The sequence below is a fragment of the Cryptomeria japonica genome, chromosome 3 (assembly GCF_030272615.1).
Source record: "Cryptomeria japonica chromosome 3, Sugi_1.0, whole genome shotgun sequence".
In the NCBI taxonomy this organism is placed as follows: Eukaryota; Viridiplantae; Streptophyta; class Pinopsida; order Cupressales; family Cupressaceae; genus Cryptomeria; species Cryptomeria japonica.
This window is the reverse complement of record NC_081407.1, coordinates 864857874-864872210: the sequence shown is the minus strand read 5'-3', so window position 1 is coordinate 864872210 and position 14337 is coordinate 864857874. Positions and strand designations below refer to the sequence as shown.

Here is a 14337-nt window from a genome sequence, read left to right as displayed (position 1 = left end):
ATGTTTCATGTTCAAACTGTGAGACTTTTGGAGCTATTATAGAGGCCATTCCTATTGATACGATTCACAAAATTGATATATAGTCTTCTAGAATGTGGTGAAAAGATTGTAAGTGACCTGTCCAAACATCTCCTTTCACAATTACAAGTTTCATCTTGGCTATCGTTGGCTCTCTCCAAATTTACCCATTGTACCCAATTTAAACTTGAGATGACATTTAAAATCATCAATCTTAGTTTGGCAACACATATTTCTCAATATCTAGTTAGCTATTTTGGAGCCTAAATTAGCCCACTTTTCCTAGTGTATTCTTTTTTAAGGTTTGCATGTGGGGTTGAGGTTAATTCATATGGGTATTTGAGACCCTTGTTGCCCATTTTGTGGTTATTTGGAGTCTTTTAAACACTCTTATAGTTTTTTCCTCAAGATCAACAACTTTTGAATTAGATTCATGGTTTTTTAGACCTTTTCAATTAGACGTTTTTGTGGCACATAACTCTTTTGGTGGACTAGCCTCAAATTTCACACAAATTTAATCATATTTAACATGCTTTTTGGTGGAGGCTCCCTTTAGCATTTAAAAAGATATTATTTTTCCTATTTTTTTTCATTGTGTTGTTGAATAGAATGTTTCAATTTATTCTAAAGCTAAATTATCTGCTCTAATGTGTTGTTACAAATCCAGGTTCAAGCCAACAAGGTTGCCTTGGAGGTCGTTCACCTTTAGGAATTGCTTGATCATTGGGGGACCACCCGGGTATTGTGGCCAGAGTTCTTATGTCTCCTTCTCCTTATGGGGTGCTTTCTCTAGGGAACCAAAGTGGGATAATGTCATGTCCCCTTTTCATAATTTTGCAAAAATAGCAACTTACTAAAAATAGTAAGTTGGTAGTCCCAAAATAGCAAACCAAGATCAATTGACAATTTGGGAAATAATAATAATTTTAGTGATTTGGTTGAAATTAGAATGTTATTTAAACATTGATTATATTAATATTTAAATATCTTCCCTCCTATTGGTGTAGGGACTTGGGAAGTTTCACACAACTTGTTATTTCAACTTCTAGTTGTAATTAGTAGTTTTGGTAAAGTTGGCAACTCACGAAGAGTTTTCGGAGGTTAGGAGACACTTGGAAAAGGGAAAGCTTCCTTTCCTTGGGAGTGGGATTTTGGCACCCAATTTGAGTTTTGAAAGTGATTTCATATATGCATGGGTTTATCTCCATTTTTGTTCATTCTATCGTGCTATTTTGATAAGTTGTTGCTTTCTCGTCAGAGGTTGGTAAAGATATGAAGACCATCTTTAGGTTGATAAATTGTGTCGATAGAGGTTTAAGGGAAGTGATTCCAAGGGTCTCCAAGAGAAATCTCACCTAGAGGTTGCCATTGTGCTTGAGGTTTTCTCATTTCCTTATTTTTCCTAGTAGATTGTAGGAGATTTTTAGGAGTTTTGGAGTGAATAGTTTAGATTTATTTTCAGATTGTTGTTGTTGAACCTAGGAGTTTTGGAGTGAATCATTTATATTTATTTTCAAATTGTTGTTGTTGATAATAACAACATTATTAGCTATACATTTTTTATTATTTATCATTTCAGACCCGTTGTTTATTCAATAATAGTTGAGGTTTGTTGGGTGAAGTTACTTTCAAAACTGTTTTGTTTGATGGTGCCTATTGGCACCCCTTTTTATGAGCACTATGGGTTTAGTTGCAATCTGAGTGTGCCAAAGTCCATTGGCAACCTCAAGGTTGTGGCTTTGTTGTTTGGGAAAGTATTTTTCATGCTTGTTGAGAATAAATACCTTGGTGTCAAGTTTGGAGAAGTCGCTTCGAAACTTTTGTAAATAATAAAACTATTGTTTCCTCTATCACCATTTTTTTTTTCCATATTTTGAATAAATGTTTACAAGAATCTATTTGCTATAATAAACTATTTAATGATAGTAAATAACTACTTATTCTTTGCTACAAATTTGCATAATCAAGCATTTATCACTTTGTGTGAAGTTATTTCCATTCCAAGTGTTCATGTTTAGCTAATTGCTTGGCAATCTTTTAGTAAGTTTAGACAATTTGGTAAAGATTGATTCTAAAGGGTTTTGAAAGCATTTTCAAATCAAACATTATTATTTGCAAGGGATACCATTTTCAGATTTGATATAATCTTTTAAAAGGGACATTATATTAAATTCTCCTGGCTCAAGATGATCAAGTTTCTTGGCTCCAAGCTTCTCCCTAAGCTGACCGACAAGATAGGGGTCACATGAGTGTGTCATGCGCTATACAACAGTGCTTCACTTCTCCTTTTCCTCAATGTGTTTCTTTTGGGTGGCCTTTTGGGGGTGCTTCTAGGTGGCCTACTAGTGATAATTTTGGGTAGCCATTTAGTGACTCTTCTAGAGGGTTTCTTCATTTGGTGTTAGCTATTTCTATGACGTGTGATGAAGACAAAGATAAAGATGATGAGGGGTGAGACCATTTTGATGTCACTTCAAACCCCATTGATGTTTGAGACCTATCACTTACTATTATTGTTGCTCTTGCCACTTAGTAACTTCTATATTTATTGCTAAGTTTATTTTTTCCGAGCTCTAGCTTGTTTGGTTCTAGGGGTGTGATTTTATATTCACCCACCTTTTTTTTGTAAATATGTGTACTATTATTCTCTTTTAAATAGAAACACCAATGCTTGTTCATCAAAACATATAATTCAAAAGTAATATTAAATAACTTTGAAGTAAATAAAATAAATCCAAATTGATATTTATTGACAACTTTTAGATAATGTATTTAAGATATCTATACTAATTAAAATATTATTATTTACTCAATTAAAAAAAAAATTTACAATATAATTTTTATATTAATAATAATTAAAAAAAAAAAAATTCCTCTCTTTGAAGATTAGGTATATTGCTTTCACTAGAGAGCAACATACTAAAGTCACTCATAATGTACGATATTGCCAAAAATTGTACCCTAAAGATGGGTACCCCTAGTACATTCCTAGTTAATACCTAAAACTTATCAACTTTACTCACACACACCACGCGAGAACTCAATTATTTCCTCCCTAGTCATTTTCCCCGCTAATGTAGTTATACATTGCAATCGTCCCATACGTACTTGTGTAGACAAATCAGCTATGAATTTATTCCTAATCTTTGACTCTTTCCACCATTACTATCATACTATATTTTTGTCTTCCCGAATAGTTAAACTTATAATATTACTTTTATTATAAAGAAGCATATTAATGTTTTTTACTTTTATTTTTTAAAGAACCATATTAATGTTTTTTTTTTTTTTTAAATTAATAATATTATAAAATTTATATTTTGTTATTTGTTTTTCTTATAAATTTTATAATTATAAATTTTATAATAATTGAAATGTGAATGTTACATAATTTTTAAACATGTAAAATATTTATTGTTATAGTAAATTATGATATGATTCAAATTATTTAATAATGTTATAGGTAATAATATTATAGTATAATTTGAAATATATATTTCAATGGATAATTTAACACATGGGTTTTCAGTAGATTCGAATCCAAGATCTCTCGTGAAGGAGGCTCGTTGTGGGGTCATCCCCAATTGAAATATTAATATTAAAAATTATTGTAATTTATTTTTAACAAATTAATTATTTAAAATCTTTATATTCAACTATACTAAAGTTTTTTTCAAACAAAATAAGCTTGAGTGGTAAATTATTATAATTCTTAAAGTAGATATGTTTGTGATTGTAAAGAAATATAGTTTTTATATACGTATAAATTAATTAATTAAATAAAAATAATAATTACAAAATTGTTCTAAATTTTAAATAAAGATTGAAATTTAAAGAATTACAATAAATAAATATTTAAAACTAATGAAAAGAGACCAAACATTTAATTTTAAAAATTATAAAAAATAAGTATATTTGATATATTCATTTAAATATAATACATTTATATTAAATAAAAAAACATTAATATCATACATTTAATATAAACTATCATGACTAATATTTCTTAGGTATATTTTTTTAAATAAATGTATTTAAGATATTCTTTTAATTTAAAAAAACAAATTATCTATATTTTTTATTTAAAATCAAATGTACATCTAACATACGGTTAGATACGCCATAATAGGTTAGAACGGGGAAGCCTCTTTATAACTTATTTCTATTTTCGAAGCTTCGTTTCTCGTGATAACCAATGAATTCCCCAAAACATCCAGTCTTTTGTCCAATTTAAGTTAAATTACTAATAAAATTTCTGGTTACAGTCACCATTACACTTTCCACATGCCATGATACTTTGATCGGTGGGATGTTTTCTATTTTTAACATTTTTCAAACAAATAATGGGTTTTACGAACTGTCCACCATTCAATTTTATACTGGTTTGATCCCGTGTAAACTATTTACGAAATGACCTCATTCATTCTTTATCTCGACATCATCGTCTAATTGGCTCATAAATGTAAATTACTCGTTTTCCTCTGTTAAAATACGAACACTTGGACTGCATTTTCAAAGCTGGTGGACTTTTCCAACAACAAATAACAGAGTTTTATGTTGGGCAGTGTCCTACAAAACTACAAAAAACATCTTTTACCCTTTACATTTACCCTTTCTTTCCTTCGTTTGTCATAACTTAGAAACTTGTTGCACTGTTTCCTGTTCCCTAGACATCTGTCATAACCTTTACAAATTTCCTGCAACCATGTGGATTTCTGCACTCATCAAAACTGTTCAGACCGACCACCTACCCCAACCTAGCTTCTGTCAATCAAATTGCTCAATGTACTTGAACCCAGATCAATTATTAAGACTTTCATACTACTTTCACGATAGGCAATCAAAGCTTTCCAGAGTCTCAGTTTATAAAACATATAGCTTACAGGTTAGTGCTTTTTGTGAAAAAAGTCTTATTTCTTAGCAGTTTGCTTTTAGATTTTAATGTTTGAGATTTCAAGAGAACACCATTTATGGAACATATACTGATTTAGAGTCAGTTTTACACTACAGATTAAAGGTCGGTGCTTCTTGTGTAAAAAACCTGAGTTCTTAGCAGTTTGCTTTTAGATTTTAATGTTTGCGATTTCAAGAGGATAGCATATATGGAAAATCTAAAGATGCAGAGTTCATTTTGTACTGCAATTCGAAAGTCAGTGGCTGTTGCAAAAAAAAATCTCATTTCTTAGAACTTTGCATTTACATTTCAATGTTTTAGATTTCAAGAGGACAGCATTTATGGAAAATATACAGATGTAGAGTTCTTTTTGTACAACAGTTTAAAGGTCATTGCCTGTTATGAACAAATCTTATTTCTTAGCAATTTGCTTTTACATTTTAATGTTTTAGATTTCAAAAGGACAACATTTATGGAAAATATACAGATGTAGACTTCTTTTTGTACTGCAGTTTAAAGGTCAGTGCCTCTTATGAATAAATCTTATTTCTTAGCAGTTTGCTTTTACATTTTAATGTTTTAGATTTCAAGAGGACACCATTTATGGAAAATATACAGATGTAGAGATCTTTTTGTACTGCAGTTTAAAGGTCAGTGTTTATTTTGAAAAAATCTTATTTCTTGGGAGTTAGCTTTTAGACTTTAATGATTTAAGGTTTTAAGACCGCATTTATGGAAATATATAGATGTGGAGTTATTTTTGTTCTGGATTTTAAAAGCTAATGTTTCAGTTTCTTGCTTCTAAACATAGTTGTTAGTTTGGGTTATGTTTAACTTCCTTAAATCATTAAATATTAATGTTCAACTTTTAGTTCTTGGGTTTTGTTTTTAGTAAATTGTTTCAACATACACACTTTTCTGATAGGTAAATGGGGTTTTTTCTGTTTCAATATTATCGCTGATAGGATATATTGTTTTCAATTTTTAATTTGTGATCCCAGATGTTCACATCAAATTTGTGACATGTCATAGCTGTTGTGCAGAGGCATGTTGTTTAAAGCTAAAAGGAAGTGGGCAGCTCTTATTGGGCTTGTGCTATCACTGCCTTCTCTTGTTACACATCTTTTTCTGTTTGCAAGATACTCTAGCAGAGAACTTCTTGATGACAGACCCATTGTGGAAGTACTCCGTTGGCGTCCCCATTTTGATACTAGGAACTTACCTCAAGGAGTAAGAATCAAAGTTTATTTTTTCTACATACACTGTATAAGTGCACCTTGGAGTGGAAATTTTGGATTGGTTCCCCAATGGCAGTTTTAAACTCTTGTGAGTATTGCACTAATTTATTTGTCTAATGACAATGTAGAGTTTCAAGTACAGAAAGCTATGGGGTCCAGTCAAATCTCTCGAGTCATTATATCCATATGCAAAACCAAGGGGTCAATTTCCTGGTAAGATTTTTCATTATCTCATGTTAGTCATATTCTAAATCAGTTTAACTGCAGTTTGGTCCAGTTTTTAGATGGTAGAACTTGGGCATTGGGATTTAGAAATGCAATCTCTTCAGTACTGCACCTTGACTAACAAGAGCATGAGATAGACTACGGCAAAGCTAACATTCTTCAATTAGTTCCCTCCTTCACTTCCTTACAACATTTCCTTGTACACATCAACTTAAACTTCGCCTCAGCTAGATTGATTAGAAACCATGTTCCACAGCGTTTCTGGGACAGGGACGGCAAGGGAAGCAGAAGCATTTCAGGGATGGTAGTTTGAGGGCCAATTTTTGGGGGACAGCAATATAACGACAATATATATGAAATTAAAAAAATACATATATATAAAGAGAGAGAAAGAGAGAGAGACTCAAATTTCTACAAATTAATGGGCAGCAGTATAGCAGTAGCAATATAGTATGGCACTGTTAAAATGATGTTGTATGATGCCTGCAGATGCCTGCAAGCTGGTTTTCCAAAAAAAAATTGTTTATTTGCACTTCTCACAATACTACACTGTATGCGACTATGGCCAATGCACGTTTAATCTCTTTTGCAACTGACAATAATAACTGACTCTAATACCATATCAACAATTTTGAAATTTGAGACTTCTTTGAACAGTGAAATCATAAATAATTCATGCTGTGAGTATTAACTGTTATGTAACTATATCATTAGCTATGAATCTGAATCTTGATATATTTATTGCTGTTATACTACTGTTGTTCCTGTCACTGGTGTTATACTGCTGCCATGACATATTTAATAGTCTTTTTTTAATGTTATGAACAATTTAATTTTTTTAAAACACTATGATTTTTTTTTTTCTGTACAAATGTTGCTGCAGTGTTTCCTATTTCTGCAACATGTTTCGGAAATGTTTTAAAGATTTGAAGATTTTTGGGGAAGGCTATGGGATGTCCCCTGCTGTTCTGCTGTACCGGAAATGCCATCGGGGATGGGGATGGTGTTTGAGGGCCAGGAATGTGTCCCTGTGGAGCACAGATTAGAAACTGACGTATTGGCAGGTGTCATGCAGATCTAACTATTTAACAAATGTGGCAAGCAATAATGATTGAGATTTTTCTCAGAACCTGCAAGTTAAATAACACATCCTCTGTATAACACAAGAAATAAGCACCATAAAACAAAGCAAATAAGATTAAAAGGCTAAGAATAGAACAGAACAACAAGAATAGAGGGCCTCATAATCTTGAAATCTCTTTTCTGTATTCGTTATTTTGAACAAAAAAATAACATCTCCAGAAACTTCCTCATATATTTCTTGCTATCCCTTTTTATTCATCAGCTGACTTCCAAATTATCTCCTAAACAGAAAAATTAACTCCTAGATTAACTCCTATGAAACTTGCTAAGCCACATCAGTCTTAAATAGAATAATTAACTCCAAAATGAACTCGTATGAAGACTGAAAATTAACAGCAGTCCAATTCGAAAAATCAACTCTTACTTTTGTGGAGTTAGTTGGCACTCAATCTCCTAATTCTCAGGAGTCTGTTTGCATCAAATAAATATATTAGGCACTGGCTTATGACCTTGAATAAATTTCATCAAGGAGAGGGTCAGCAAATGCATTTATACAAAATTCACACGCCTATACATATTTATTTGTATGTGATGGTTAAAACTTGAAGGTTTAAAACTCAATCCTTGTCTTTCTGCAATTTCAATAAAGACCTGTTATAATGATTTGAAACATGTGATATTTCAGATTAATTTTCAAACAATGGGCAAGGGTAAACTTTCAATTGTTTCAGACATGATCAGATATATGAATGATTTTTGGAACTGTAAATGATAGTTCATATTTATCAGGCAACTTGTGTACAGATAAGGACTCCATACTTGTTTTCGCATCTCCTACTGACTTGTATATTTAGTTTATATAGTCATAACCTTATTCATATATCCCCATCCTTTTTAAAAATGGTCTCCCCATCTTTGTTCTTGTGACCATTTCTTCCTTTTATTATGGATGGTATATGAAAATTTGAAACAATATTTGGTCTTTACTCCTCATGCTAAACCGAATAATTGTTGTTAATTACATATAGAAAAATAGTTTAATTCTGTAGGAGTTCCTTCAACCAAGTTGCTTTTGGGACCATAGTAGTTCTGTTGACAAGTATTGTTTTGGGACTGTAGGAGTTTCAGCTGTCATGCTTTTATGGAACTGTAGAAGTTTTAGATATTGAAAGGTTTCACTTAGGGTTAAAGTTTTCTATGATAGATGCCATGAAAAATGGATATGGAAGTGTTGTCTGGAGCCGTCAATTAGTTAGCCTTCTGAATGAAATGACAGCAAAACAAGTCAAATGGAACACATCTTTGATAGGTTTGGTGATGACTATACCCTAGTTCTTACTCACACTTAGGGTACAGGGGGATAATTGAAGTATTTATATCCTTAGTGCCTTAGTAGGAACGTGTTGCATTTTCTGTGTGTTTGTTTGTGGGCATCTACATGTGTGTGATTGTGCGTTCTTCAATCTTAACCATATGCATGTATAGGAAGTATATAGAAAAATTGGTTGCTGGAAAAAGAACCCAAGTAAACAGAGGGTTCTTTAGGTAAATAAAAACAAGATTTTAAGGTTACTTATCATTCAAATTTTAATGAAAAGAATGCAAATGTTGTCATCTGCAGTACTCATTCAAGTACAATGAATGGCTAAATATCGGAAAGCATACCCTCGACATGAAGAGAGAGTCCCTACCATGTTTTAAATGCAAAGTCCAGGGACAAAACCTTTTTGATATTCATATGCAAACAGTAAGAGGCAGAACTATTAATTGTCAGATGTGCCTGTCACAGCTTTAGGATGTTGGAGCGATAACTAACAATGAAACTGAAGATTTTTATAGGGCATATAATACATGAATCTAAGAATATATTTCTGGAAAATCTGTCTTGACATGTAGAGAATATGCACTAAAATAAGTCTGCCTTCAAGCTGCCAACAATGCTGAATCCATTAGCAGAAAAGAGCAGATAAAAATGAAAGAATGGGACTTATTCGCAAAGGAGAAGTTGAGAGAGAAATATAAGGAATAATAGCCAAGTAGATGCCGACTTAGACATTGGTGGGTTAACAGACTTTCTTCCAGACCTGGTATATTCTGTGGAGAGGCAGCATATAATGTATTCAAGTCATGCCACTTTTGCAAAACCGATTAATCTCAGGGTGAAGAAAGGGATTCCTACCAAAGTTGTGCACTATCACTGGTGACATTGTAATACTGGTAATGTCAGTACTTGAGTAGATGCAGACTCATTTTGACCTGCTCCTTGGCAGTCACGCTCACTCAGGAACCATTGGACTGAGCTATTAAAGGATAGAGATTCAAGGAGAGGTTCAATTCTCTCATGGTGAATGAACATCTGTTAGCAGGGATGACAATGATGGTTTTGTAAGTAGGCAAATACCAGAATCATGAACTTGGCCATTGAAGTGAAATTCATGATGTCTGCTGAGCTCACTGTAGATTAGGTGATTGAAGCTTGATGGTTTGCAGCCCTAGTAGAGGTGGGAGCAAGGAATGTTTTAGCAGGGGGGTGTAGTGGAGGCCATGTTCTACTCTCCTTTTTTCTGACTTTTTATGCATGGATCCTGACTCATCCTGTTATTTACTGGTGTTTTTACAAGCTCTTTCCATTTGCTTCTATGTTGCTTTCTATTTTGATTATAGTTTTTGGAGGATGCCATCGCATCTCCTACTAATGCCCTTTGATTAAATATGGTACCTTTATATTTTGATAGGGGCAAGCAATTGATAGAGACTCCTATGGCTTTTAGGTTTTGGAATAATTACGATATCTGCTTCAGGACTAATGTTAGTCTTTAGATATTGGATTCGCAATCTCTTCAGTCTAAAATTTTTTTTGTAAACATTTATTTAATATCAATATGTTTTTTCTCATTTTCTTATTCAAGTGAACTACAATATGTACCCTATACCTTGCAAGTGAAATGCATATTGATCCGAGGCCAGTGGGAAAACTTGGACAACTCTCTAGATGAACTTATGTGCATATGTGGAATCTCTGCGAGAAATGTAGGGCAGAGAGAGAAATATAAATAGAACTGAAATAGTAATTTTTTTTTATTATCTATTTGTCTTGTACATGACATACTCTTGAGAAAAATGTTTGACTGCTGTCTTTTATTTTTAATCTAATTGCTGCTATCTATGTATCTATTTTCTGAGTTCATGGTATAGATATGTATGTATAGATTACATGCTGTGGAAGTTGAGGGTTTTTATGTAATCTAAACCACTCATTATGGAAGTTGAATTGTTTCCATGTGTGATTCATCATCTCCTTATGGTTAGGTGGTGTGGTTGACAGGTGCACGATGTGTTGCTAAATGACTTGGCATAGTGTGAACCCTAGGTGCCACTTGGATCATTGTGGTGACTGAATTGTTTGTTGTCAAAAATACAACTCTAAAAGTTCAAAACAATGTGGTGACGAGTGGTGTGCGTTAACCTTTGTGGTTTGGCTTGAAGCTGTGTTGGACTCTATTGAAGTTGTGGTAGATACCACCAAAGGATTAATGGAATTATGGTTTCCATCAAGTTTGATCTTGTGTGAAGGGCTGTGTGTCACTAGTAGATTTTGTGTAGCCTTGTGAAAGACAAATGGATGATCTTGGCATTATCACGAGCATTTGGAAAGTGCTTTTGTGTACCATAGACCATGGAAGTGCTGCCACAGTTTTTGCAAGCCATTTCTTGGTATTACTATGGGAACCGACCACTATTGGTAGATCCACCTAAATTAGTCACCCCTCCTTGTAAAGCAATAGCCCTGATTGTGCTATCTAAGAAGTGGGTGCAAAACCTTGTCTTCTAATTATTGCTCTACAAACCATTTGGCTTGTTGCAGGAGGTGACTTTCTCTAACAATTCTATACATGACAAAATAATAGTTTTGTGTAAACATGATTGCGCTAACTTGACCACTAAAATGTTCGATTGATAATGAATTTTTTTTCAGAATTGTTTGCTCAAGGACTTCTACAAAGTACAAAACAGAAATTTTTGTTGGTCCATGAGTGCTCTTGCAATTTCCTTCTTGATCATCATGGGTAGCTCCTTTTGCATTGATTTGGCCATTTTGAAATAACTTGGTAGGTAATTTGATGGACCTTGAGGTTTGATGTTGAGACTCGGGTACTTTGTTGGTCATGCAAGAACAAGATGAACCATTCTAATACCAATGATTTGGGGCATAGGGAAAACCTGATAACTCTTTAGATGAGGATATTGTTGTGACGTATTCACACATCGCCCCATTGCAAATGGGTACCCCTGCTTTTTGCTTTCTAGGGTTGGTTTCTTGGCTTAGTCTTTTAGGTTCTTGGCTATTAATCTTTGCATTGGAGAGTTTCTAGAGAGCTCATTAGGGTAGGATGGTTTGCTTGAGTTGAAATGGGTCAGTAGCTGGTCCAGGTCAGGGTCTCTTTGAAAGCCTCCCCTTGGTTAGGCCTGAGTCTTGTTTCTAGGGTCGAGTCTTGATTGAGTTTAAGGAAGTCTTTGTGAAAATCCAAGGGTGGCCTTGCCTTTAAGACCTATGTCATTTAGTCGAGGAAGTGAATGAAGATATGTGAGTAAGTGTCATCAAGGATTTCCCTTTCAAGGTTTGAGTTGGTCAAGTCAATAGATGATGAGTTCTTGTACTCTAGGCATTGATTGGTATAAAATTGACCTATTTTGCCCTTAGAAAACGCCTAATGATCAAGTCTAGACTTAAAAGTTTGAGCAAAAGGTGAAGAATTTGAGCTAGATTGTTAAATTCGCTCCTGACCCTTCCAAAGGGACAGGAGCGAAATCTTCCTTAGCTTCCTTTTGACTACTATTTTGGACAAAACCTTCACTTTAAGTCATGGATTGGGAGGAAATTAGCTTGAATTCACCTTCTGGGTGCCTTTGAACAAAATTAGACCTGGTAATTTGGATAAAAGGTCATGAATTTGAGCATTATTGCAAATTTCGCTTCTGACCCTTCCAAAGGGTCCAAAGCGAATTTTCTTAAAAACCTCTCCTACTTCTAACATGAGTTAAAATCCTTGATTTCACGCCTTGAGTGAATGAAAAGTGGTCTATCCATGCCTTTGGAAGTGAGTTGCAACCAAGTGAGATGAGGAAAATTGAGGAATTTGAACCAAAAAGCAAAATTTCGCTCCTGACCCTTCCAAAGGGTTCAGAGCGAAATTCTTCTTTAGGTCTTGTCCTTCCAAGGGTACCTGGGCGAAATTTGTAAGATGTACTTGTGATCCAACATTTTGAACTAGGCGCCTCCTTAAGGTGATTTGTTAGCATGTCCTAAGGTGAGAGCAATGGGAATGAGGGTGAAATATTGAATGTTTGAATGATATCTAAGGCTAATTCCTCAAATTCGCTCCTGACCCTTCCAAAGTGTCCAGAGCGAATTTTCTTAGATCTCCCTTCTTTGCATCAAGCTTAGGTTCCAAAGCTTTAATTGAGGTTGATTGAACTTAGAGGCACCCTTAGGCATGCATTTGAGTAGGTCATGATCACTAAATGTGAGGGATTTGAGCATAATTGTCAAATTTCGTTCTTGACCCTTCCAAAGGGTCCAAAGCGAAATTTATCTAAGCTCCTGACCCTTCCAAAGGGTCTAGAGCGAAATCCTCCAAAAGACCTAATTCCTCACCAGAGATATTGAATGGTGGTCATGCATGGCAAGAAAAGGATTCAAAAGTCAAGTCTAAAGCAAAGCTAAGTGAAAAAGAATGTGAGTTGAGCCAAAAGGAGCAAATTCGCTCCTGACCCTTTCAAAGGGTCTAGAGCGAATTTCTTCAAGAAGCATTGTACCTTGCTCATACCTTTGAACTAATCCATTCCCAAGCATTTTTGAAGGCAAAACACTTGTTTTTGATGAGGAAAGGTTGAAAATGAAGTCAATGATGAAAAAATTGAGCCTAAAGGAGCAAATTCGCTCCTAACCCTTCCAAAGGGTCCAGAGCGAAATTTATCTAAGCTCCTGACCCTTCCAAAGGGTATAGAGCGAAATCCCTAGAAGGACTCCCTATTTCGCCTAATGCACTAAAAGAACCTTGTTTTAAGCTAAATTGATGGCGAATTGACTTGATCATGATAGGAGGAGGTTTGAAAAGTTAGGTTCAAGGCAAAGAAATGATGAACGGAAGATGAATAGCATTAAAGGAAGAATTTCGCTCCTGACCCTTCCAAAGGGTCCAGAGCGAATTTTCCTAAAGACCTATTTACTCCTTGTTTGAGACCAAGATCTTTGTTCCTATGGTGTATTTGAGGGAAGATTGATGTATACTTGCCTTGAGAAGTGAATTGAAGCAAAGGAAATGATGAATTTGAGGCTAAATGACAAATTTCGCTCCTGACCCTTCCAAAGGGTCTAGAGCGAATTTTCCTAAGACCCTCCTTTTTGCTTCAAATATGAATTAATTTCATGCCTTGGAATCTCAACTAGGACGTTATCATGCCTTGGAGGCAATTAATTGAAGTAAAGAAAAATGATGAGAAAGTGAAGAATTTGTGCAAAATGCAAAAGTTGCTCCTATCCCTGGAGAGGGTCCAGAGCGAAAATCTCATTATAGGTCCTGTCCCTGGAGAGAGTCCAGAGCGAAAATCTCATTATAGGTCCTGTCCCTGGAGAGGGTCCAGAGCGAATTTCATTATAGGGCCTATCCTTTTAGAGGGTCTAAAGCGAAATTGATCTTAATGCCTTCTTGTTGATGGTTTGAAGTGAGAAATACCATGTTAGGATGAATATATCATAAGTGCTTGACACCATTTTTGTTTGTTTTGCAATCAACAAAATCAAGATGGAGGAAGATCAGGCCAAGACAAGGGCCACCTCGTCAAGTTTCATCATCATCAAGGATACTTCAAATGCGT

General features: G+C 34.4%; 1 protein-coding gene across 10 annotated transcripts in view; it reads left to right on the top strand.

Annotated features, from left to right (window-relative positions):
* The first annotated feature begins 4534 nt into the window (after positions 1-4534).
* The window catches only part of LOC131029250 (protein EMBRYO SAC DEVELOPMENT ARREST 30), a 42727-nt gene continuing 32924 nt past the window's right edge, over positions 4535-14337 (top strand). Inside the window, exons 1-4 of one of the 10 annotated variants that reach the window (XM_057959719.2) lie at positions 4535-4903; positions 5496-5562; positions 5956-6142; positions 6279-6363. In XM_057959719.2, the coding sequence (XP_057815702.1) occupies positions 4724-4903; positions 5496-5562; positions 5956-6142; positions 6279-6363 (519 nt within the window). In that variant the 5' untranslated portion in view covers positions 4535-4723. Of the gene's footprint in view, positions 4904-4965; positions 5036-5364; positions 5432-5495; positions 5563-5955; positions 6143-6278; positions 6364-14337 lie in introns of those variants that run through there. The other 9 variants (XM_057959673.2, XM_057959663.2, XM_057959682.2 and 6 more) reach the window with 9 other exon arrangements.